The sequence below is a fragment of the Ursus americanus genome, chromosome 7 (assembly GCF_024610735.1).
Source record: "Ursus americanus isolate L20-20 chromosome 7, mUrsAme1.1.p, whole genome shotgun sequence".
NCBI classification, from domain to species: Eukaryota; Metazoa; Chordata; class Mammalia; order Carnivora; family Ursidae; genus Ursus; species Ursus americanus.
The window spans coordinates 52,669,019-52,695,120 of NC_142133.1; the positions used below are offsets into that span (position 1 = coordinate 52,669,019).

The 26,102-nt window shown below is 38.6% G+C and overlaps 1 protein-coding gene across 9 annotated transcripts in view; it reads right to left on the reverse strand.

The window, feature by feature from the left end:
• The window catches only part of MTA3 (metastasis associated 1 family member 3), a 156,525-nt gene that overhangs the window by 56,614 nt on the left and 73,809 nt on the right, over positions 1 to 26,102 (reverse strand). For all 9 annotated transcript variants that reach the window (XR_015725267.1, XM_087863703.1, XM_087863702.1 and 6 more), the window contains 4 exons: positions 25,597 to 25,660; positions 21,973 to 22,090; positions 12,353 to 12,455; positions 9,011 to 9,110 (listed from right to left, as the gene is read on the reverse strand). Coding sequence is in view for 8 of the 9 variants with exons in the window: in XM_087863703.1 (XP_087719829.1) it covers positions 9,011 to 9,110; positions 12,353 to 12,455; positions 21,973 to 22,090; positions 25,597 to 25,660 (385 nt within the window). In the remaining variant the exon portion in view is untranslated. The remainder of the gene's footprint in view (positions 1 to 9,010; positions 9,111 to 12,352; positions 12,456 to 21,972; positions 22,091 to 25,596; positions 25,661 to 26,102) is intronic.

Genomic DNA, 26,102 nt, shown 5'->3' on the forward strand with positions numbered 1-26,102 from the left:
CATTAAAGCCTCTAGATTAGATAACAGTACTATATAACGTTCTTTCCTGCCTTAATGATATATTTAGAAGGAAGAATAATTTCATATTTCATATTTCTTACTGCAGTGGTAGTCTTATTAGTTTTAATTCTAATTTACAGCCTTGGAAACATGGATAGTACTCTAAAGTTTAAGGAAACTGAGTTTAAAAAAAATTATAGGAATTCTCAATCAATTTTCTATTCATTTTGAAGACTACATTTCTGATGTAAAGTAATACGTAAAATGTTAATCTAAAGATTTATATATTCTAGGGGCACCTGGGTGGCTCAGTCAGCTAAGCGACTGTCTCTTGGTTTCAGCTCAGGTTGTGATCTCAGGGTCGTGAGATCGAAGCCCACATTGGGCTCCGAGCTTAGTGCAGAGTCTGCTTAGGACTCTCTCCCCCTCTACCTCTGCCCCTCCCCCTGCGCCCCCCCAAAATAAATAAATAACTCTTTAAAAAAATGAAGATTTATATATTCTGCTGAGTACAGTTCCTTGATATGTTGTAATAACTGTGATCTGCAAACCACCCTCAAATTCCCAGCACTCTCAAGGCCCTAAGCGAATATGTGATTTCAACAGGACTCACAAACAAAGAGAACAAAGTACATGATTAATGGCTAGCATTTTTTATAGACTTAATATCTGAAGAATAAAATTACTATTGGTTGTGTCGACTTTCTCTTTTCAGGAAAGTCAATCATTTTTTCCATGTTCTTCTTGCTGGGAAAACTTTTATTGTAAAAATTATAGCTTGTTTAAAGGGGAAGAACATTAAATCATATAATTTCCTTGTAACAATTATATTAAAATGGGGCATCTAGGTGGCTCAGTGGGTCAAGTGCCTGACTTCGGCTCAGGTTATGATCCCGGGGTCCTGAGACCAAGCCCCACATCTGGCTCTATGTTCAGTGGGGAGTCTGCTTCTCCCTCTCCTTCTGCCCCTTTCACCCCCCGCCCTGGTGCACGCACACACTCACTCTCAGAACAAAACAAAACAAAACAATTATATGAAAATGTATGATCGATCATAATCTAATGACCATATTCAAACTTGATAATCTACTACAATGACAGTAAATATGGCATGACAAAAGCCCTTTTAGACAATTGATAATGCTATAATCAAAAGAAAGTAAATGAGACTCAACAAAATTGGGGGGAAATGTATCATTGTTATCATCTCAACAAACAACTAGTATTACTGAGCCCGCACTGTGCAGACACTGTTCTAAATGATTTCCAAGTATTACCTCATTTAATTCTCAAATTAATGCCATATGGTAACTCAGATATAGACTTTTCCAGAGGCTGGAAGGAGGGTGCCAGAGATCTTATTCAGGACACTGAGGCATCATACACTCCCTCTCCCAGTGAGAACTCAGCCTCAAGAGTCAGAAGACCCCAGTATTTGTGAATATTACCTTAAACGAAGGTGCATCAACTATTCAAAGTAATTTCTTCTGGAATGTTGATGGAAGCTCAGTAAGACTTGTGCCATAGCAATAAATAAATCACTTATCTTCCACCCAACTGGGGTAGCCAATTTCATAGAGTTCTATGCCCCTCAGAGAATTCAGGAGCCCAGGAGAAACTGCCCCAAGGCATGCTCTGGAGAGCCACTGCTTGGACACATACATCTGCAATTTATAGAGGTGTGTCTGTTTACCCTCTTGTCAGTAGATAACCCCCTGAAGCAGGACAGGTAGGTTTTATACCACTATTATTCCCAATGCAGATGAGGAAACTCAGGCCAGGTAGGTTAAGTAACTTGCATAAGACTAAATGGATCATAAGCTATACATCCAGGGGGAAAAGCCCGTAGAATCATAAAAGTGTATCCGTTTGTACCCCCACGTTCACAGCAGTATTATTCACAATAGCCAAAAGGTAGAAGCAACCCAAGTTTCTACTGATGGAAGAATGAGCATGATAAAATATTATGCAGCCTTAAAAAGGAAGGAAATGGTGACAGATAATACAATACAGAAGAACCTGAAGACACTATGCTAAGTGAAATAAGCAAGTTACAGAAGGGCAAATACCATATGGTTCCATTTAAACAAAGTACCTAGAATAGTCAAAATCACAGCAACAGAAAGCAGAATGGTGGCTGCCAAGGGCGGGGGAATAGGGAGCTGTTAGTTAATGAGTACAGAGTTTCAGGTGGGGAAGATGAAAACATTCTGGAGATGGACGCCGGTGATGACTGCACGACAATGTGAATGCTTCGTGCCAGAGAACAGTACACTTAAACCTGGTTCAAATGGCAAATTTTACATTGTGCCTACTTGACCACAGGTTTTAAACAAGTATATCCATTGCCTAAAACTTTCCATAATTCCTGGTCTTTAGACTGTGTATGTTCAGCTCTGGTGACACAATGAGGCTAGAATTCAAATTTATAATCACTCTCAGCAAAGAGATGCAGTCAGTAAAGATTTATTAAAATGCTAAGTAACATTTAACAGAAATAACATACTCCAATGACCTACTTTAATAAAGCCTATTGTCTTATGTTGCAGAGATAGAAACTAATTTATTCATTCTCAGATATTTACCGAACACCTAGGATATCAACCAAGAACTACACTTGGTGCTGGGAACTCAACACTGAAGATAATGAGGATGCAGTCACTATACCAATGACTGCCACAAGCTGATATGTAAGGAATGGGAAGAAGACAGCGAGACACACGTTAATGAGATAATCGCAAAAATAAGTGTTTAATTACAAACAACTAACATGGAGGAATGTGGCTGGTTCTCCACATGAGCACATCACGAAGGAACCTGCCTTAGACGGATGCATTAGGCAAGACAGGAAGAAAGATGAAGAGTGAAGGTGGGGCTGTGAGAGCATCCAGGCAAAGGGCAGTGAAGTGGCAGAGATCCTGTGGCGGGAGACAGACCATGGAACCAAAGGACGGCTACAGCCTGGCTGGGTCCCAGAGGACACAAAGTGTCAGGGCAAGGGACTGGAGAGAGGGGCCAGGCAAAACCCCACAGGTTTTTTTGTTTGTTTGTTGGTTTGGGTTTGTTTTTTGTTTTGTTTTGTTTTTTTTTTTTGGTTTTTTTGTTATTTTGTTTTTCTTTTTGACTGTTTCAAGGATCTGGGTTTTCACCCTGAAAGCAATTAAAAGCCACTAAAAGGATGTAAGATAGGAGACAGCAAAATCAGAACCGCATTTTAAAAAGATCAGATAGGAGAACTAGAGATGTTCCAGGATGCAGTGTCCTTCTTACAAAATCAACACAGACTGACCTTTCTCAGAACCAGACTCCGCATCACAGAACCTGTCTCTAGTCCTGATTCTGTCACTAATTAAATATGAATCTTTATATAAGTTACTTCACTATTATCTTTAATATGATCTAACCTTGAAGATTTCTAGGCTCTGAACACTCAAAAAACTCTTTTTCTCAGATCCTGTCCTCCAGCTTGCTTTAGTCCTCAGGGTCCAAGGAAATGAGAAATCTAGTACCTATATGATTACCTGTTCTCCGAGACCGAGGCTCCCTACCAATGCACGTGGCATTCTGCCCCTCCACCCACAGGGTGCAGACCACCAACTACCACTTACTGACCACCTCTGGTGGTCTAGGCCTTCCACCAACTACCACTTACTGACCACCTCTCGGTTTACTTTGTTTTAAGGAATTCTGTTTCCACAAAGGGGAGAAGAGAGGTCAATGCAGGTTGTAAACTGATTTCATTTCTTTCTTTGCATATTGCACAAAGTACACTTTACATTTTTTTTTTAAGATTTTATTTATTTATTTGACAGAGAGAGACAGCCAGCGAGAGAGGGAACACAAGCAGGGGGAGTGGGAGAGGAAGAAGCAGGCTCCTAGTGGAGGAGCCTGATGTGGGGCTCGATCCCGGAACGCTGGGATCACGCCCTGAGCCGAAGGCAGACGCTTAACGACTGCGCCACCCAGGCGCCCCTACACTTTACATTTTAATGAAACGAGGGTGAAATCTATAAAGCCTCCACGACAACGTTAATTTTTTAACAATTATAAATCTTACCATGTATCTTAAAGCAGTGTTTGAAATTCAGTCTAGCTATGATTTTAACAGAACTCAAAACAAGGGTGTCAGACCTAGCGATCTGCAGGCAGCTTAATTACCTCCTCCCAAAACATTACTGGTGACTCGACAAGTAGCATACAGAATCTAGGATAAACAGATGCTTCGGATTAGGAATGCTGAAAGCTAACTGCAGTCCTTACAGGAAAAACCATAAAGAAAATCACGTAGAACAGGCCCCCTGAGGTCCTGTAGTTCTAGAACTCTGCCCTCTCTGCAGTGAGAGGTGTACAGATACTCAGTCTGGTCACCTGATGGACACAGGTACTAACTCTATATCTATACAGACCTGAAAACAATGACAGAAAAAGTAAGAATCTGACTCTCCAAATTCGACTGAATGATGAATCTAATTTTCATTTAATGGCACAAAACAACTTACCAGTTTTTCATATGCTCTTTTGGGAAAACAATCTGTAAAGCTCATGTTATCAACATATAATTAATCAATATGCAGCCACTCCCTCTCACTTCTATAGTAATGCCCCAGGATCTTATATGTTAACATCAAAGTAGAAGGCATGATACCACTGGGCAAACAGGATTAAAGGTGCAGGTCACAACATCTGAAATAACAAAGAGCACCTTTTTCTTCCTGCTTTTGTGACTTCTGAAAGATGTCAATTTTATGGCACTGAAAATAATCTCAACCCAAGAACAACATATAGAAAAACTCCAAGTAAAGCTGAACCTGGAGTAGTTAGAGCAGGACACCAAAGCATTTTAATGCTGCAGACAAAAGAGCAGATCTTTGGTGCTGTGTAATCCAAGACAGACAGTAATACAGATTTTTAAACCCACGCCATTTTAACGACAGCGAGAGAGAAGAGGTAATTCGGGAGAGAGAATTCCTCAGAGTCAAGCACAGGTCAAACCCTATCTCTGAAACCAGCTGTACAAACATGACAAAACACAATTTCCTGGGCCTCTGAGTACACTTCTGCTTTAAAAAGTAACAGAGTAGTAAACAATTTAAGATAATAGATGTAATACAGAAGTGGCTTCCCAACTGCTAAATACCAAAGGAAACAAAACAGAAGAAATGAGAACACTGGAGCGTGTGAAAAGCCCCCGCCTAGGAGTATGCAGGCCAGGACTGGGAAAGATACACACAGAATGGTGTTTAGACAAATTAAGGTACATCGGTTGTGCTCTCTTTAAAACGCTTCTTTTACAAACAGCCTTCACGGACAGAAACCAATACTGAATCCAAAAAACTGCCCTCTCCGAAAAAAAATTTGCCCGCTGTGCCACCAGGCACCACCAGTGGGAAGCAGAGAGTCGCTGGCGCAGGATCCCAGAGCCCACGCACCAGCTCTTCACCTGTTCACACCTACCTCCAGGCAAACCAGCCCCCCTGTCACGGAGCTCTGTACTTTCTCAAGAGCAGGTCTGCCCACCTCACTCCTCAGACAGGGGAGAGGGAACCTCCTGCACTACGACCAGGAGAGCATCTGCACTGAGGATCTGAAAAGCATTCTCGCAGAAGAACAGTGTTAAACCACAAGAGACTGGCTATATAAGTAACGAGTTTGTCCATACAAGCACGGTCGTGCAACATTTAAAAAAAAAACCCTTCCAATTCTTACGATGATGATATGAAAGAGTGTTCATTTTATATTGTTAGGGAAAACATGGTGGGAGGAGGCAAAGTACAAAACTCCCATTTAAATGACTTCCACTATGTGTTAACAAAAGAGTTCACGTGGGACTTATCAGCTTTTTTATAATGTGGTACTTGCGCAGGGACAGACAGATCCACAAAACAGAAGAGAAGAGGTAACAAATCCAGAAGCAGACCTGACCATATCTAAAACCCTGAAATGAGAAAGGAGAAGCATTACAAAATCATGAGGAAACAACCAATTCAATAAAAGGTGTTGGAATGTTTATTTTCCATAGGGGAAAAAAGCACAATGAGACTCCTACACCTCATTCCAGTCTTAAAAATAAACTCCAGATGTATTTATAGTCTTGAATATGAATAACATTTTAAAACTATTAGAAAAAAGTAAAATAATGCAAGTGAAGAATGGACAAAGGATATGAATCTAAAAGACAAAGAAGAAAAACCCTCAAGAGCCAATAAGCATATGAAAACCTGCTTAACTTTACTAAGTAAGAAACACATTAAAATGAGATAAGCATCAGGTTAGTAAAAAATTTTAGCCTGAAAATACACAAAGTTGAAGACAATAGAAGAAAATGGATGAGGAAAGAAAAACATTCACTGACTGCTTGTGGGATTATAAATTTCTATTTTAGTGTGCAGAATAACTTGGCTGCATTTGGTCAAATTCAAAGTGAGTGCAGCCCTATGAATCACTATGAATAACTATTCCAATTCACGTTATGGCAGAAAGCTCGCATACATGCTCACAAAGGATATGTGCTGGAATTTTCAAAGCAGCATTATGGGTAGTAGCAAATGAAAAGTGTTTTTAAAGCACGCCAGATGTTCATCGTTAAGAGAATACATAAATAATGTGGTGTCGTAGTCCATGAAGGAGAACTACAAATACTACCCTGTAGTTACAATGAGTGAACTGGGTATGTGTTTATTAACATAGCTAGATGTCAAGAACAAGCAAATAGCAAAATGTCACAGAGTAAATTGAAACACATGCAAAACAATCTTTATGTTGTTTTCAGACACACAAATACACAGTGAAACTAGAAAAACACAGACTAGATACATAGCAGATCTGTTACAGTGGCTGCCTCTTGACAGGAAGCAGGGGTGATGGGCATCAGAGGTATGGAGGGAGGGTGCAGAACAGAACTAGGGACTCAACAGTATAATGGTTGAAATTTTCTTTAATCCAAAGAACTAAAATACTAGCATTTGTTTTAGCTGGCATTATGTGGAGTTTTATTACATTATCCTCTGTACTATTCCGTAATTTGCTGCTATTACTGTTTATAATGCACAAAGAGTGGCCGAAAGGAAATATTACAAAATGGTAAGAAAATTCTACTCTGGGTAATGAGAACAAGACTTTTCTTTTTGGCTGCCTCTGTATTAAATTTGACAATTTTTCAAGAAAGCATACACTGATTTTAGAATTGGGGGAAAAATCTCCTTGAACAGGAAAAAAAATACAAGTGGTGATTAGATTCCATACAGATCTGGTTCACAGAAATATCTAGTGACAGGATTTTGAAGGTTTTTACAAATGTGACACTTGTACTCTCGCTCCTTCAGTAAAGTACTCTACAATTTCTAAGAAACAAAATACAAACCTATTTTGAAACCCCTAAACTTTTATATAAAATATTAATGTACCAATGGAGAAAACAAAACACGCTCCTATAAACAACAGTCCAGTCTCTGAGAAAGCATAAAGGGGCTGCATATGGCTACAGAATATTCAGAGTATTCATTCTTTCACCATCATCTATAGTGTAAGAAACAAATTTGATGTGCATTCCAGTATGAGTTTTTATATTACTGTTGTTTTTATATTATTATGGCATTTCAAATTGGAATATAACCAGAAAGTAGTAAAACCTATCACTGTATTCCATTCCATCAGAGAACAGACCTGAAACTTGTAGGAGTAGACCTGGGAAAACCTGTGACGGGGTACTGAACATCAGTACTCTAAGTGTGAAGGTTTGGATTAGCACTGAAGAACTTGAGACAAAGAGGAGTGGTCAGGTTTTGGATGTATTTTGAAGGGAGACGTTTTCAGGACTTCTGGGCATTTTATTTGGTAGCGATTATGGTCTGAAGAACTGAAAGGAAGACAGGATTGGAAGATGTATTTAAGTTTATACTATAAATCTCTGAATGATAAATTTAACAGGACCAGAAAAATTATTGCTCACATTTTTTCTGCATATTCTGGGCAAGACCTGCATTTGTGGTCATCATCAACAGAGCACAGTGATGACTTCAAAGAAAGTCACCAGAAACTAGTATTCAGAAGAGGCAGGATGCATAATGTAGTGTCCTGAGTGATGATGTAACCAGCATTAATAAATGGTCTCAGGGAACTGCAGAGGCAAGAAGATCTACATTAATAAACTGGTTGTAAAGAGCCATGGTATTGTGAGGGAAAAAAAAAAAAAAAAGGAAACCTTTATTACATGTAATGGCTATTGGTCAAATAATTTAAGCTCGCCAAGCCTTGGTTTTTTCATCCGTAAAATAAGCATCCTACTATGCTTGTCTCAAAGGGCTGTGGTAGTCAAATACAGAGTAACTTGAACTGGCAAAAACCTGCAGGTCCACTTTGCTGGAGGGTGCAGAGAAAGAAGGCAAGCGCCAAGCTCAATGCCTGGCCACAGCAGGCATTAGTGCTATAACCCAAATATGGTAAATTTCTCTTGATCATGAAAGGAAAAAAGGAAATAGTCTTAGAAGAAGCAACCATCATGTAATGAAATGAAGTACAGAACCAGAACCTCTTTCTAATGAACAGACACGAAAACTTTATTGATACTGAATAATGACATGACTACCAAATAACTCCTATAGCAACAGTTTTAAGAGGTCGTCACGTCCACGAAAAAAGCCCTGTAAAGCATTATATACGATGTACAACGATTTAAGTCCATAGACAGACTACAAGAAAAAAAGCATACAAGTGAAGATGGGTCAGAATGTTAAATTGTCTTCCCCGGAATATTCTTCTCCCATTTCATAGCTACTCCATCAACAGTCATTCTTATTTGTCTCAGCTCACAAACACAAGAGGGGACTTCGGAATGGGACACCCTATCCCCAGTTAACCAATCAGGTGAGCCAAATCAACCTAGCAGTCAGCAGGGCGAAGAGCCAGAAAGTTCTTTCACCAGAAATCGCTCCCATCTACAACATGCGATACTGGCTTTAAAACTGAAGTAGCAGAGGAAATAATAACCCCTAAATTTCAAAAAGCATCTTACCAGGGTGATGTCTCGCGACGCTGCAGCTGCACTCATATGCAGACTCGGCTGCCTCACAGAACTGCTGCAATCAAGGGCTCGAGCGAATGTCCCCACAGCACTGAATAAGCCACCAAAACAAAGAGGAAACGTTAAGACTGTTATTTTTTCTATGTTTAAAAAAACAAAACAAAACCATGCATTGGGTAGTGCATGCAAATTATAAAAGTCGGAGGTGAGGATCTAGGGGCCGCAAGCTGAGGTCTGAGTGTGAGTCTCAGCCTTGTCTCCAACGCATGTTGGGCCTAGGGTGAGACGTCCCAGTTTCTTCCTGTGCAAAGAACAGCGCTGGCCAAGAAGAGCTCTACACATTCGTCTCTGCTACAGTTCCTTTCCGCGGCAGGCGGACTCGTTGCCTTCTTGCCCATGGTGCGGTCATTCAGGGACGATCTCCTGGAGTGGACCGCACCAGGCAATTTGCCTCGGCCACTTCAGAGATAGGGGACGGCACATGGATGGAACCAACCTCTGCCTGCATCTAGCAATCTCAGAAACTTGTCATTCCTGAGTGTATCAGCCTCCAAGAGGTAATCCTCTAAACAGGCTGCAGAGGACTATTTTCCCTGGTCTTTATGGCTGGGGCTCATCTTGGGCAATACTTTTCTTTACACAGGAAGACCGGTAAATTTACATAGGTAAATAACAAACGTAGCTGTCAGGTGGACATGTGCTACAGAGAAAAAATAAAGGAAAGAGAGAAGAAACAAAAAGTCAAACAAGTTCGTGGATGTTTGGGAATCAAGTATCAGATAAAAAGTTATTTAGGCATTGACAAGCCAATTTACTATATATGGGTCATTATAAGGAAATGGAGAAAAAGTGATCTGTGTGCCCTAAAGAAGGAGGGAAAGACCTATTATGAAATCCATGGAGTAAACAATTTGGTATTGAACTGTGCTAAAAAAAAAAAAATGGGAAGTAAATAAGCTGCAGAGTTTGACAATTACTGCAAAACAAGCTCTACTTTTTTATACCCAAATTGTGAATCCCAATGACATTTTTTTCCTTGAAATGAGTTATCAATTGTAGCAACCTCTTCCTATGAGGGCTCAAGATATAACAGATTTCCATTAAAACAAACAAAACAAAAAACAATTACAACATTTTTTTCACTTAATGATTCAGAAGGCCTTCCCACAGATAAAGCATGAAATGAACACAAAACTTGCTGCTTGTTGTCTGTGTTTCATTCTATTCCCCTTCTCTTGTATTTTAAGCATGTTGGCTGAGGAAGAAATTTTCTAAATGTTCTAATTAACATATAACACAGGTGCACAAAAGCACACATTGTACAGCTATGCAGTAATTGCAAAGTGAACCCATTCATGTCACTAACACCCAGGGCAAGAAACAGAACGCAACAGAACCCCAAAAGACTCCTCGTGCTCCTTCCTGATCTGTACTCCCTTCCTCTTCCCGAAAGAGAACCACCATAATGGACTCTAACACCAAGGGTTAGTTTTGCTCATTGGAGAACTTAATAAAAGCACATACTATGTACTCTTTTCACATCCAGCTTCTTCTGTTCAAAATATGTTTAGGGACTCACGCATGCTACTGGCCATTCCTGTGTTCCTTCATGTTCCTTGCCATGGAGCATTTCTTTGTATGATGCCCCATCCCCACCCCTGCTCTACTGTTGATGGACGTCTGTGTCCAGTTTGGGGCTACACTGGGTAGTGTCATTGACGCCATCTGTATATGTATCTTCCGGTGCACAGGTGTAGGTATGCTCATCTGCTGAGTATACATTCAGGAGTGAATGTAAAGGCTGTGTCTCCGATAGCCAAGCGGCCATACCAACTCACACTCCCAGCAGCATGACGCGAGAGTGCTTGCCGCTCCACCCCATTCCAATGCACTCTTTTAAATTGAACCCTTCTGGTGGGATGTGCAATGGTATCTGATTATGGTCTTAATTTGTATTTAGAAGATTTTTTTTAAACAAAAATTGAAAAAGGCACAGGTGCATCTCTTTAGTGTCTCTCATGCTGGCTTCAAGAAAAAAAGGAAATGTTATGGTCCTTGGCAATGAGGAAAAGAAAAAACAATGAAAATCAAACTTGAAATCGCAATGTCTACTAAATAATCCCAGATCTGGGTAACCTGTCTAGAGTCTCCACCACTGATTCATCTCCACTCCCAAATCTTCAATCTCATCTATCCACTGGACTGGCTTCCCCAACTATGTACTCCAGGTGTCCATCCGATGACCAGTGGCTAGGTGTGTGGCCGCTGGAGCCTGAGCGCCTAGCCGCCAACGTGATGTGTGACTTCCATGGAGACAGGCACTATGAACAGTGTTAAAGGCGGGCTGAGGCCCTTTTTTCCTTTGTGTTATGATAAAAATTAGAGAACATAATGAAGACCCTTCTATTCATGTCTATATCTGTCTAATATTTTGCCATTTTTTGTCCATTTTTTAAGGAAATAAATATTAGAAATTTTAGAACCTTTTATACACATTCCCAGAACTCATACATACATACATAAGCATATGCATCTATATGCCCATTCATGAAATAAGACATTGTTTGTACATTATAAAACTCTTTATAAGTGATCATACGGTGTGTATCCTCACTCAACATTATTTTTGAGATTTATCTCTTTGCTATATATCCCTCTAATTCATTCATTTTCATTGTTGTAAAGTAATATTCCACCACTGAATATGCCTCATTCACTTATCGATTTTTCCACTATTTACAATGCTATGATAATCGCATTTACCTTCTGCTTTGCAGTAATTCCTCCATGAGCATCATTTACTTTTATAATTGAAAAATAAAAATAAATTTTTGTCCCATTCATTTTCTTAAAGGGGGCGGGGGTAGGTGGTGGGGGGAGCCACTCAGGCAGCCAGACTTAAAGCTCTCAAAGGAAAACCATATATATGCTTGGCAATAGGCCCCACTCATATGCAAGCACCGTAAGAGGAATTTGAGGTGCACATTATTACTGACACCTGAATAATCCCTGTCCAGACTAAAGGAGGAAACTGCTCTAATTAAAGATAAGGGATTTCAGGTGTTGAATTTCATTTATACTGTTCCTTAGTGCTCAAATTTTTACAGGAAGCATTATTATTTTTATTAGTAAATTAATAAATCTATTCTCAAACAAAAACTAAAGGTTACATATTTAGGAAGTGGTGTGATACATAATTAGGTCTTCTTACATAACTAGAAAAAGAACACAACCAACGGAAAAGGTAGAATACAAGGAAAGGAATATACATACACCTATAAATTCTTTTCTAAAAAGAAAAGATACTGTTTGACTCAATAGTGCCAAACTTACCGTGCTACAACTAAAAACTGGTCAATCTGTCGATCTGTAAGTGGGCTATTTGGATCCCAAACTTTAACTTCCAATTTGGACTGTTCCCTCTCATCTGATTCTCCTGTCCAAGAACAAAGAAAATGGAGTCTTGTTACTTAACAAGGCAACTGTCAAACACGGGGTTGTGATCACCATAGCATTCACAATGTAAGGTCAATGTTTGTGGTTCTGGTACATTCTTTCAGACGGTAAATGGACAACACTTTGTAAAGTGAACTGATAATAATACAACCAAACTAACCATGAGATCTTCATTTAGTCATAACCTTTATTTTCTGAGTACGTGCTGCACGTGTGCGGCACCAAGCCTCATACTGAGGGATATGAAGACAAAAAGAAAGCACTCCCGCCATGAGACACTTTCACTACATTAAAACTAACGCGTAAGTAACCATGATATAAACGAAGAGAAACAGATGTCATAAGAGACACACAGAAATGGCTGTAAGTGGGGTGCCTGGGTGGCTCAGTCAGTTAAGTGTCCGACTCTTGGTTTTGGCTCAGGTCTTGATCCCAGGATTGTGAGACGGAGCCCTGCGTCAGGCACCGTACTCAGTGGGGAGTCTGCTTGAGACCCTCTCTCCCCCTCTGCCCCTCCTCTCCTTCCCCCTAAGAGAAAGAAAGAAAGAAAGAAAGAAAGAAAGAAAGAAAGAAAGAAAGAAAGAAAGAGAGAGAGAGAGAGAGAGAGAGAGAGAGAGAGAGAAAGAAAGAAAGAAAGAAAGAAAGAAAGAAAGAAAGAAAGAAAGAAAGAGGGAGGGAGGGAGGGAGGGAGGGAGGGAGGGAGGAAGGAAGGAAGGAAGGAAGGAAGGAAGGAAGGAAGGAAATGGCTGTAAGATTCTGAGGATTAGAGAAATCACTTCAGACTAGTTCATGAATGGTGTCATAAAGGGGGTGGCATTTCTGCTAAGAACTGAAGGGTCTGAGGGGTGCCTGGGTGGCTCAGTTGGTTAAGCAAATGACTCTTGGTTCGGCTCAGGCCAAGATCTCAGGATTGTGAGACCAAGCCCGCACCGGGCTCCACACTCAGTGCAAGTCTGCTTGGATATTCTCTCCCTCTGCTCGCATTTTCCCTCGCTCAAATAAATAAATAAGTATTAAAAAAAAAAGAAAAAGAACCAAAGGGTCTGAGTGCACTGGCAAGGAGCAGGACTTAAAGAAATGAGAACGTGAGCAAGATCATGTGGCTTTCAAATGTGAGAGAGAGAAAAGCAGCTCTTTTTGTCCAGAGCACATTAAGAGGAATGGGAGAAGATAACTAAGAGAAGAGGGTTATGAACATATAACTGAAGATTCTACACAGATTTTATTTGGAGGTAATGAGAAGCACTAGCCTCTTCAGTAGGAGGGTGACAAGACCAGAACCAAACTTCGTATCTCGCAGTGAGCAATGGTATGTGATTGGTTTTACAGAGCTACCTGATGAAGACAAAATATGGTACTGACAGCGACGAGAGCGCCAAGAGATCTATGTAGCGGGCAGATTTCAAGTCTTGAGAAGTGCACTGGTAGGGCGGGCATGAACAGGAAGCAGGAACGCTAGCGGAGGTGAGGGCTGAGCAAAAGACTGACAATAAAACAGGATGCTTTGTTTCAGAAATCTCTCACAAGGAGATATAACCGTCAGGAGGGACGCAATGTCCAGAGAAAGGATAGTAAAGGAAAAGAGACTTGGGAGGCAGTTGGGAGTTTGATTTACAGCTATGGATTTCTTATTAGGCTGGGGGCTGGGTGTGCTGTGTTTCACTTTTGATCACTGCATCGATAACATGAGGCAGAGTGCTCTGCACTGACTGATACACTCTAGCTAAACATCCCTGGTGACTGACAAACACTGGCTATGAGGCTCTACTCAGCTCAGTCCTGGTAGAGGAGCCAGCAGGTATCAGAGGCTCAGCAGGAGAAAGGGGTAGGGGAGGGCGGCAGACCCAGCCTTTCCACCTGCAGTCTCCCAAGTCAGCCCCCACTGTCAGGGTGGGGCTTGCCCAGCTTGCCCCTTGTTCAAAGGCAGGTAACCACAGAGCCAATCTCCACCCCCAACAAAACAGAGCAAGTACTAGGCCAAAGAGATCTAAAGTGTCTGAAAGGATTTCACTTTTCATTGTTTTTGATTACAATTCTCAGCCATCTAAGCCAAGACATTCAACATTACCTGTTAAAACCCCAAAAATGTGCAAGCTGCAGGAAACTGGAGAAGGTTAGAACGACACACTTAGACTTCCCTGTAATCTCTGAATAATAAAACTTAAGATAAATAGTCATGGTAAAATGGTAAAAAAGATAATGATAAAATGAAATCAAGATGATTAAATGATGATGCATTCAGTATTAAGCCCGTTACACTATATACTCCAGAATGTCATGGTAAAACTGATCTTTACTTTCAAATTCGAGTTAGTTGATACATTTCAGTCCCACCCACACATTGTGCAGCGTACAGCAGAAATATAATTCACTATAAGAATTCAAATAAATCTGCTGCAAACAATAATAAAACATTCTTGGATGCATTCATACTAATACCTAAAATGCAGACAATACCATGGGATGAGAACAAAAATAGCAGCAACAACAACAACAAAAGAATAAATATAGAAATGTTCCATATCAAACAGCCCATACTCAGCTAATGAGAATTCCCCATTTTGGATTCACCATATAATTAATTACATTTGTATCACAGTGTGATCACTTTTTCACAGGGAAAACCTTTTAAGAACCTCTTTTATAAACCTATTTAGAATCTATAAAACTAAATTTTCAGTTAAGCTAGCAGTAATCTTTGGAATGGTCTTAGTAATTGTGGTGTGAGCCAGAAAGGACCAAGATTAATTTCATGATCTGGTCATGTTCATTCTAGTCAATGTAATAATCTCACTTCCAACCTCCATTTATGATAATCTGCACAACTCCAATCTAGTCCCACACCAGCCCATGAAAATCTTCCTAATCTCTGAGTTCTTAAAAAAAATAAATAAAATAGGGTTTATGGGGGGGGGACAACTTTGAAAACCTATTAAACTTGGTAACCAGAGTATTAAAAAAAAAGGAATAATCATTAATACAAATACTAGCACAGTCAAGTCTCCACCACCATTTGCAACAAAACCAAAGGCTGGTCGACCCTGTATCTCCTTAAACCCCGGTCTCACACTTCTTCCACTGAGATGTAGGTCACTGTATACAGTTTCTACAAAATTAAAAAAAAAACAGGGTGTAGGGTTTCTTTTTAAACACTGGGTGAAATGTCTTCAAACCTCCCTTCATCTTAACTCTTAAGCTTCCCCATATAGTTTTACCATAGTGGAAAGTGCCACCGATTTTGAGGCCACTAAACCAGCCACTACCTGCACTAAAGGAAAGCACTTCTTGTAGAATTTCCATCTTTTTTCTCTTCAACTCTCTTTACCTGTAAGAATACTTGCTTCCCTGATTGCTGGGAGAAGTCTCCTATACACTGACCCAACTTCCACACTATAATGATTATTTCCCTATTTATCAACTGCACATGAACTAATCCAAGTTTCAAGAGCACATACTGTAGCAGAAGAGGCTATACTAATTCTTTAATTCTCAAAGACAGATAACTCCCCAAATCCCCAAGTATCCACAACAGTTATGTAATTAGTAGCAGCAGGCAGTGGGGGCCAGGGGAGAGGCAGCTGCAACAGTGAACGAGGACAGTCAGGTGCTACGAGAAATGCTTTACAGGAATTACTTTATCGGATCATCACATACACCATCGTTAAAGAGGAGATAATGGGGACTTCGCGGGGTTAACTTTCCACAGGTTACTCAGCTAAACAGATTACTGCCAGGTTTTACCCAAATCCATAAATCCAGTCATTTTAGTTTATTAATTTAATGTTATAATACTTTTTAGCAGTTACAAATTTTAATTTAATATGTAAATAGATTTTTCTTAAAATTTCAGTATTACAATGAAATAATACAGTGAAGAAATAATTCAAAACTCCCACCAGCACATCTTTTTCAATGGCAAGTTCTTTAGGTGGTTATTCAAACTCAATACAAGATTTAAAATCTCAAAGAAACTTTCACCTTCCTTTGCAAACTACATACCGATCTTTCCAGAGCTCAAGAGTTTGTTAGCTGGTGGGGAGCCATAAGTGAATTTAAAAATTCTGAAGCTACAAAAAGATGTATTCGCTAGCAAGACAAATGCCACAACAATGTCTTAGACTCCATCGAGACACATCTACAAACAAAGCAAGCCTGTAATACACTCTGGCATGGTGCGATGCTGCCGCCTACTCAAGGTATTAACTCAAGTTCTATGACCCATGCCAGTGCAAATCAGAATCTGGCCACTGGTCAAAATGTACCCACTCAAGAGCATCAAAAGGGTTAGTAAACCCAGACTGCAGCAAGTCCTAAGTATCTGTTCTTGAGTATGACATTTTCTACTATTTAATTTCCCTGCAAACAGGTACTAGCTACGATCGGAGTTTCAATGACGTAATGTCCATGTTTCTCAAGAGTGGTTTAACTGCTGGTGACCTATTTGCCACCCTACACCCTTCTCCCCTGAAAATACATTAATTACAAAAAAGGAAGGGGGTTCTTTAAATCTTGCATCTAGTTAGTTGCCTGATTACAAGTGAAATGGAACATGTTGGATATGCCAAATGCTTTAGGCTGAAATAAGAATCCAAAGTGACTTCTTCATTTATGATGAAAAATATGGTGTTTTTCTTTGTTAAAGATGAATACTTACAGCTAACAAATTATAAACTTAAAAATAAACTTAACAAGAAATGTATAAAATCTATATGACTAAATCTATATTAAGAAAAACAAAACAAAACCACAAGACCCAAAAGTAGCCTTGAACAAAGACATCCCTCGTTTCTAATTAAGATTTTTCAAAACCATCAAAAGTCTGTTCTCCCTAAATTAACTTAAAAATTAACTGAAACTCCAATAAACATAGTAAGGAAGATTCAAGCTGATAATGAAGTTTATTTGGAAAAATAAAAGGAGAATTAGCCTCACCAGATATTACCACACACTACAAAGCTGCTATAATTAAAACAGTGAGTTACTAGAACATTACCAAACCAGTGAGACACAATAAAAACCTCAAAACAGACCCACGCAGACCCACAGAAACAGACTCAATATTATGAAATGACCCGTTACCTCCCAAAGTAATAGAAAATATTAATACAATTTCAATCAGAATTCTAATGAAATCTGGGAAGGAAGAATGTTGACTAACTGATAAAAAAAAGTCAACAGTCAGGGGCACCTGGGTGGCTCAGTTGGTTAGGTGACTGCCTTTGGCTCAGGTCATGATCCCAGGGCCCTGGGATCAAACCCCGTGTTGGGCTCCCTGCTCAGAGAGGAACCTGCTTCTCCATCTCCCTCTGCTGCTCCCCCTGCTTGTGTTTTCCTGCTCTCTGTCAAATAAATAAATAAAATCTTAAAAAAAAAAAAATTCAACAGTCAGGAAAAAATCTCTGAGATGAGACACCTCCCCACCCTGCCACACACACAAGAAATTTTAAGGAACAAAGAGGGGACACTTACCCTACTATGAAACATATAATAAGAGACAGATAAACTTGGATCTATCACACAACAAAACATTGAATATAATTTCATGGATCTCAATAGAATAGTTATGTAACAAACAGGGAGAACATATTAAATTAGTAACAGTGTTTGACAGTGGGCAAGGAGGGATGATCTGAGGGACTACGCCTGTTTGTCTTCAGTATACTTGCACTTTCTACCATTTCAGTATACTTGCACTTTCTACCACAATTCCTATTATTTGCAATAAAGTAATTTTAAAATCTAAAAAATGGGGGGGCACCTGGGTGGCTCAGTCGTTAAGCATCTGCCTTCAGCTCAGGTCATGATCCCAGCGTTCTGGGATCGAGCCCCACATCGGGCTCCCTGCTCAGTGGGAAGCTTGCTTTCCCTCTCCCACTCCCCGCACTCGTGTTCCCTCTCTCGCTGCCTCTCTCTCTGTCAAAGAAATAAATAAAAATCTTTTTAAAAAAAATCTAAAAAATGGGAAGAAGCAAAGAGAATACAGTGGAGCCCCATTGTTACGCTATGTTGCAAAGGGACTTCGTCCTACGCACTTCTAACTTGTACGGCTTCTCTGGCAATTCTGTGTGATGAAGAGACAGGACTCTAGGAGTGGAGTACCGAACAGCGGACTTCAGTGTGTCCTTCTGTCAATCCTAAGGTTCACGGGGATATCTTGAGAGATCCAACGGGACCTTCTCTCCTACCTCACCCACAACAACCTGGCTTTTCTTATTTTATTTAAGGTCATGCTGTGTAGTGTTTCATTAGGAGAAAGTATTCTATTACCTAAATAAAGTTTATAAACCACCCACCCAGAAGACTGCCAGCAGAAACACTATGTTAAAGGTAATTAATACTTGTTAAAGAACTATGAAAGATCTATTACATTAATGAACATTTAATCACATTTTCTAAATATAAAGTATGCCTTTGTCAGATAACTCCCCAAATGCCACAAGCTGTTAAGAATCATTCCTCTTACCCAGAAGAACTTCAAGTCCATTTTGAGAAGAACTGTAGAATAAATTATTGCATTTTATGTATCATTTTGTTTCCTAAAATCATTTTTTAAAATTCTAATCTAGGTAGATATGTTTTCCAAATTACGTAACTTTAACCAGCTTTTATGCCTTTCAGGGGTAAATACCATATTTTAAATAGTCTTTCAGATAAACAGGATCTTGTGATCTGATTCTTCTGCCTACTGTTACTTGAAACATCCAACTTCATTACTTGGTTCAGCATTTATCCATGAGCAATACGCAAAAACTTCCAGGCTTTCTATACACCAAGGCTTATGCTCAGTGCTTAAGGGAGAACCACACGATCAACATCTCAGGTGTTGATTTTAAAATTTCTGAAGTCAAATAATAAAAAGTAGTATAAAAGATAATATGAGTGACCTATGTACACAGTTCAAAGACAGGAGGAATGAGGGTTCAGGGAGGAGTGACAAAGGCTGCGTAGGGGATGCAGGACTTGGGCTGGGTGTCCATGCACACATGGGCACAAGGGACCTTCCTGGCTTTTGGCCTGTGCACAGATGGACTTGCTGAACTATCTCACTAGGAACATATACCTCTGTTCAAAACTCACAGAACTGTACACTAAAAAGGGTGGGATGTACTACATATAAATTATACCTTACTCAAAGCAAGGGAAAAACCCACCTGTAAACGACTACCTGGAAGACAATTCAGCATTTTGTATAAAATTTCAAACACACGAGCCATATGACTCACCAATTCTACTTTATTTGCCAGTTATATCCAGAGTACAAAATTACCCATTATTCGCACGACAGCATTGTTTGTAAAATTTAAAAATCAAGTTTTTAAAAAATAAAATAATATTTAGTGAACACTTAGGTACAGTGATTAAGTCTAACTTCAAATATTAAGGACTAAAAATATAAAAATTACTTCTGGAAGATAAGTTGATTTGTATAGATAAGAATGCCAATAAATGTAATTTCTCAACCTATAATAAACTGGTTCACTATACCCAGTCTGTTCAAAATCATTTCCAAACACAGGTGAGCACAGACACAGCGTGCTCTTCTTCAAGCTGAATCTTAATGACTGACCTTTCCTGGTATTTAAGTTCGTGAAAACAAAGATGTCTGTAGCCTGGCATCACTGACAGCCACCACTGACACCAATGTATACTACAGTTCACAAACTCTATCTTGATTATCTGTTGATTTAACTTTTCTGCATATATTTTCTTAGAAGTTGGCAAGGTAAAGAGAGAAGAACCAATGAAAGAACATATATATATATATATATATATATATATATATATATATATATATATATAATATATATATATGTGTATTTTTTTTTTTTTTAATAATCTCTGCTCCCAACGTGGGGCTCAAACTCACAACCCTGACTTAGATCAAGAGTCACACGCTCCTTTGACTGAGCCAGCGAGGTGCTCCTGGAAGAACTCATATGTTTTAATAATCAGAGGCAAAAACAAAAGTGGAGGCCTTTCTGTGAATAATGCAAATCATAAAAGGCCTTAAAGGAAAAGACTAATAAATTCTAAATTTCTGTATGACAAAAAAACAAAACATTTAAATTTAAAATCACTATTAAAAAATTTTTTAATGAAATAATTAAGTGTATGTGTGGAGGGGTGTTTGCAATATTTATAGACAAAGGGTAAATACTTCTGTGTTTACTTACCTTTAGTAGTCAAAGAACTCTTGCCAACACATAAAAAGATAAATAACCATGTAGAAAAAGCACAAGAAATTTAAAGAAGGAGGGCTAAAGATAACTAAGGCACGCATAATCTCAACTTCAAAACAAAACAAAAAACCCGTAAGACAATGAAATATCAAAATGTGGGGAGAAAATGGAAGGTGAAAAAAATCCCTCACAATCAGCGTTGGTGAAAGCACCTGGTTCTTTCACATGTACAGTAACACAACTTTTTGAAGAACAAAGGAGCATTTTCAATATGTAAAATGTATATACCATTTCACTTCCCAGAAGTTATGCCTGAAAAAATATTTATGCAGCACAAATACATGTGTAAGTTTTCTAGCAGCATCAATTTGTAGCATCGCAAAACGTAAACACCTAACAATCTATCAACAGGGGACTAGAAGAGGGAATGACAGTACATCTGAGCAATGTAAGACCTGCAGGGTCACTGAGAAGAATAAAAGTCACACTACTCCTGTGCAAAGGTGCTAAAGAAAGATACACTGTTAACTGAAAAGAGCAGTGGCAGAGAAACAGTCGTGGGTGGGGGGGGGCAGGCCAGTGTGAACACAGTGAAAACAACCACAGGCATGAAATGGGGTCGGCAACGAAGGAAAGGGGATGGTGTTCACTCCTACATGAAACATTGCTATGTTTTACTTTTTTATTAAGAATGTTTTACTTTTTAAAATCAGAAAATAAAGGTTTTAGTGTACAGTTATAACAAGAGAAAGGAAAGGTAGGTCCTGCTAAGATGTTTTTAACATGTAAAGCTCTGAATCTGTCCAGTACATAAACTACCCAGATTAGCCCAAATCTCCACCAAAATGTAACTGTTCACCAGATTCCAGACACCTCAGATAGATGACTTAAGGGCATTCAGGACCTCAAGGCATGTATGTGTCACATTAAGACACAAGTTCAACAATACGAACATTCTTAAAGTTGCATTTAAAAGGAAAACACAGTGGCACCAGATTGGTTAAGTGTCAGACTCTTGATCTTAAGAGTCGAGAGTTCAAGGCCCATGTTGGTCTCCACGCTGGGCATGGAGCCTACTTTAAAAAATTAAATTTAATTAAATTAAAGGAAAACCCAGCCAGAAAACTCATAAAAATGTAAAATAAATAAATAACTGCTGAAATTATTTTGTTGCTATTTGTTGTATTTCTACAAGTGGAAGAACTTTTAACTTTTATACTTCAGCCTAAAAGTTTCCTTTCCCAGATGAGGAAAAGAATATTTGAGTTTCAAGACACACTTGTTTTCATAGGACTTGAAACCCAAAGGAAAACATACCTTCTAAGAGCATCTCTGGAATGTCTGCTTGATATCTAGGCCCCACTCTGATTTCACCTTTGTCAGCTAACAGTGTTTTCACTGAAGGGTCATAGACCAATGAGTAGAAAAAGGTGTCCTGAAAAAAAAAATGACAGAACATATTTAGGTAAACTTAATTCCTTCTACTTTGTATAAAGCAATAAGGCCAATGTCATGATAATGAAACCATAAAACTTCAGAAAGTATGTAAGATTTCATTTTTGTGAATAAATTCATAGATCTTGAAGAAGAAAACGATGTCATCATGTAAAACATTGTAAAATTAAATCAAGAAAACTAAATACCTTAAAATAAAGGTAGACTATACCTTTGTTGTTTTGTTGTTCATTTTAGTCTAAAAGAAAACCATTTAACAGCTCTAATACAAGATTCTGAAAAGCTAGCAGAGCTAAGCTGTAAGTCAAAGTAAGACACCTGAAATCGAGCAATCACTTCAATCTCTAAAGCTCACTCGGAACAAACAGGGAGGACCAGGCACCCTTTTAACTAAATGTGTCCATCCACATTTTATCAAAACGTTAAAATGCATACACATCTAACATTAAATAAAGTTTAGAAGAGTTGAGCTTATATGCAGTTTACTGATTAAATGTCACATTGTATTATTTAAATATCTATTAATTCTAATTCTGCAGTTCTCTTTTAAATCCTGAAGCACTCATATTTATATATAAATAGGTATATAAACATATCTATACCTACCACTACCAGCACACCCACTAACTTTCCAAGGTCCTTTAAAATGCAAAAGGCCCTAGTTATTAAGCCTAAAGGATAAAATGACCAGGCCACCAGGCCTTTGCTGAATTCTGCAAAACCATTGGCTGTCTTATAAAGTCTTGTCCCTGCTTCCTGCTATGACTTTGAGGGTCATCTACGGCGGGACTCTCTGCATTACATCTTGGAGGGGCCTGTTTCTACCATCAGCACTTTACCAAGACCCTGGTGAGCAAGCGCAAGTAAGAGAGAATCTGCCAGATTGTAAAGCTTTCTCTTTTCCGGATCTTACAGACTGTGATAAAGGGAAAGGAGAGAAGCAGACAAGGTGATACCATCCACTCAGAAACTCTGCACTGTTTTAACCATGGGTCACTGTCAGAAGAGAAGCTTCAACAATAAAACTGCTAATAAGACATAACAAATGCATATAAAAAATGCTACCTAGGGAAAAGAAAAATCTGCAGAATATAAATCAACCTAACCTGCTTAATAGGTTGATTGGGGTGATCAATATGTTATCAGAATGATGTGTTTCTGAAGACAGGAGCACCAAAGAATGTTGGTAGGTGACTAAAGCTACTGCCACTGGCACAGCATCGTTTTTTGTTTTTTTGTTTTTTAAAGATTTTTTATTTATTTATTCGACAGAGATAGAGACAGCCAGCGAGAGAGGGAACACAAGCAGGGGGAGTGGGAGATGAAGAAGCAGGCTCACAGCGGAGGAGCCTGATGTGGGGCTCGATCCCATAACGCCGGGATCACGCCCTGAGCCGAAGGCAGACGCTTAACCGCTGTGCCACCCAGGCGCCCCTACAGCATCGGTTTTAAAAGAGGACACACTTCCGGTCACTTTTATTCTGTAAAATATGTTAGCACAGTGTTCTATAAAAATAGGATTTTGGCATACTTGACAGTAAAATGAGATAAATTATTACTTAGGGCCACATAGACTTAAGGCTCCTTAAATTTGGGGCTCCTGGGTGGCTCCATCAGCTAAGTGACTGAGTCTTGATTTCAGCTCAGATCATGATCTCAGGGTTGCGAGACTGAGCTCCGCGTCAGGCTCTGTGCTGAATGTGGAGTCTGTTTAAGATTCTCTCTCTCTCTTCCTCTGCCCCTCCCCTGCTTGCACTCACTCACATGTGCTCTCTCTCGCTCTCTTAAAAAAAAAAAAAAAAAAAAAAAAAAAAAAAAAAAAAAAAGGACTCCTTAAATTTATATGTGCTGCCTGATATGGGAGATTGTTTAAAATGTAAATATAGTTTTTCAAGAAGTAAAAAATCGTGATTAGGAAGTTGTCCTTTGCGTTACCATCTTCAAATATGCCAATCTCAGTATTTTAAAAACCAGATTTTCTCAAGGATGGTCTTATAACAGATAAAGCAGTAAAAAGTTTTAAAAAAAAAGTGTTTTTCAAATTGAAAAAAGAATATAACGTAAGCAGTTTTATTTTTACTAAACTCCCTCTGAATAAAAAAAAGTTTTCCTCAAATACACTGCCAGAGACGTCAGTTCCTTTCCCAAAGACTGATACGGGACCAAGTGCTTAAGAATCAAGTGGACAGGACAAAAATCCTAAAGACCTTTGCAAATTTTCATCTCCTACCATCCTTAGCATTTAGAAATTGCTAACAACAAATTAGAGGGGAAAAATACCACTTTTTAAATATCACACTGTTGGGGCACCTGGCTGGCTCAGTCAGTGGAGCATGCATGTGACTCTTGATCCTAGGGTTGTAGGTTCGAGCCCCACGTTCAAAATAAAAATTCTTTAAAAATAAAAAAACTTAAAAATTACATTGTCTTAACAGCCAAATATACCAGTAAAATACACTGAAACATACTCAAAGTTTCCTCCTTTTATTTCTGCTTCTGTGAACTAATGTTAATTTCTGAGCATTATCTTTATCCATATTATTATCGAAACATCACTACGTTCTCTTCTAAATTTCACATGTGTAAGTTATAAAGACTATCAACCTTTTTTTCTGCCCTGAATATTTACCTCCTCTCAGTTTTCTCTATTACCTAATGTACAATAGTTCCACTTGTCTGCATCAATCTTTTGTAGTTATGTTCTCTTCATTTGAGATGAGGGGACAACACTTGTAAGTATAATAAAAAAGCTTTTTTCAAAGAAAATATATCCCTTTAATTCTTTAAAAACATACACACATATATGTAAAATATATATGCACACATACACACACACACACACACACATACATACAAAAAATAAAGATTTGGGAAAACAAAAACACCATGAAACTATGAAGGTTAAATACTAAAACATCAACAGTAAAAATTTTCCCATGGTGGAATATTCTGTTTAGAAGAATTTCCTCCCTGCAATGAGGCATATGCTCTCATTCAACTTGTTAAAAAATGTTTAAAATGTTTCTTGTTGAAGTTTACAGAAAGAAACATTTTTAGTTGACAAAGTTTATTGGGATTTTAGGAAAGAAAGCAGACCACCAGTTAAGATCTCATCTGGAAAAAGTCTAAAAGAAAAACTGTTTATCTGAAAAACAACAAAAACAAAAAAACAGGGAGGTGTACCAAGTATACCAAAGTCACTTGTTTCATAAAGCCAAAAATAGTTCTTCTACTACCAACTAAATCATCATACTGTATAAAGCGTTTCATTACCAACTGAAAAAAAACAGATACAGAAGTTTTTGCCAAATGTTATCTCAGTTACTCAGAAAAATCAAATTATCTAAATGTATTCTAGTCATTATACTTTTATAATGTTTCTCTCCTGGTGCAATAATTTGGTGCAAGAAGAAATAAACTCAAAGGTATAGGCTTCATGTGAAATCAAGGGGGGAAAAACACAAAACAAGTGTAATTGTGAATTACCTCTTTATCAAGATATGACAATACTGACTCTGTCTCATTCAGAAGGGCAACACTGCATTTTCCCCTGTTGAAAGAGGGAAAAAGTGAATAAACATATGAAAGGCGACCTCACACCTTCACAGTGATGACATATACAAAGTTAGGAATATGCACAATTAAAGTTGATACTAAGAAATTAGATGGCAGTTAGGAATATACATATACGCATATGCTTAGACTTGCTTTACAATCCTGGTGTTAAGTAACCTAAAAAAATAGGACTGTCTGTAGACATTTACTGTGAGGCTAACCTGTGGAAGGAACTGTGTTAGGCAGTAAATCTTTATAACATAAAACACTTGATAGGTATTTCCTAATTATTACAGGAAAAAAAAAAAGAGTACAATGAAACCTTCAGATCAGAAGTGAGTTTCTGAATCCATAAAGAGTTAATATGAGGCGATTTTATACAAAGAGACTTTAGATGGACTTCACTGTGCAAACCGGTACCTAAAATAATCTTTGGA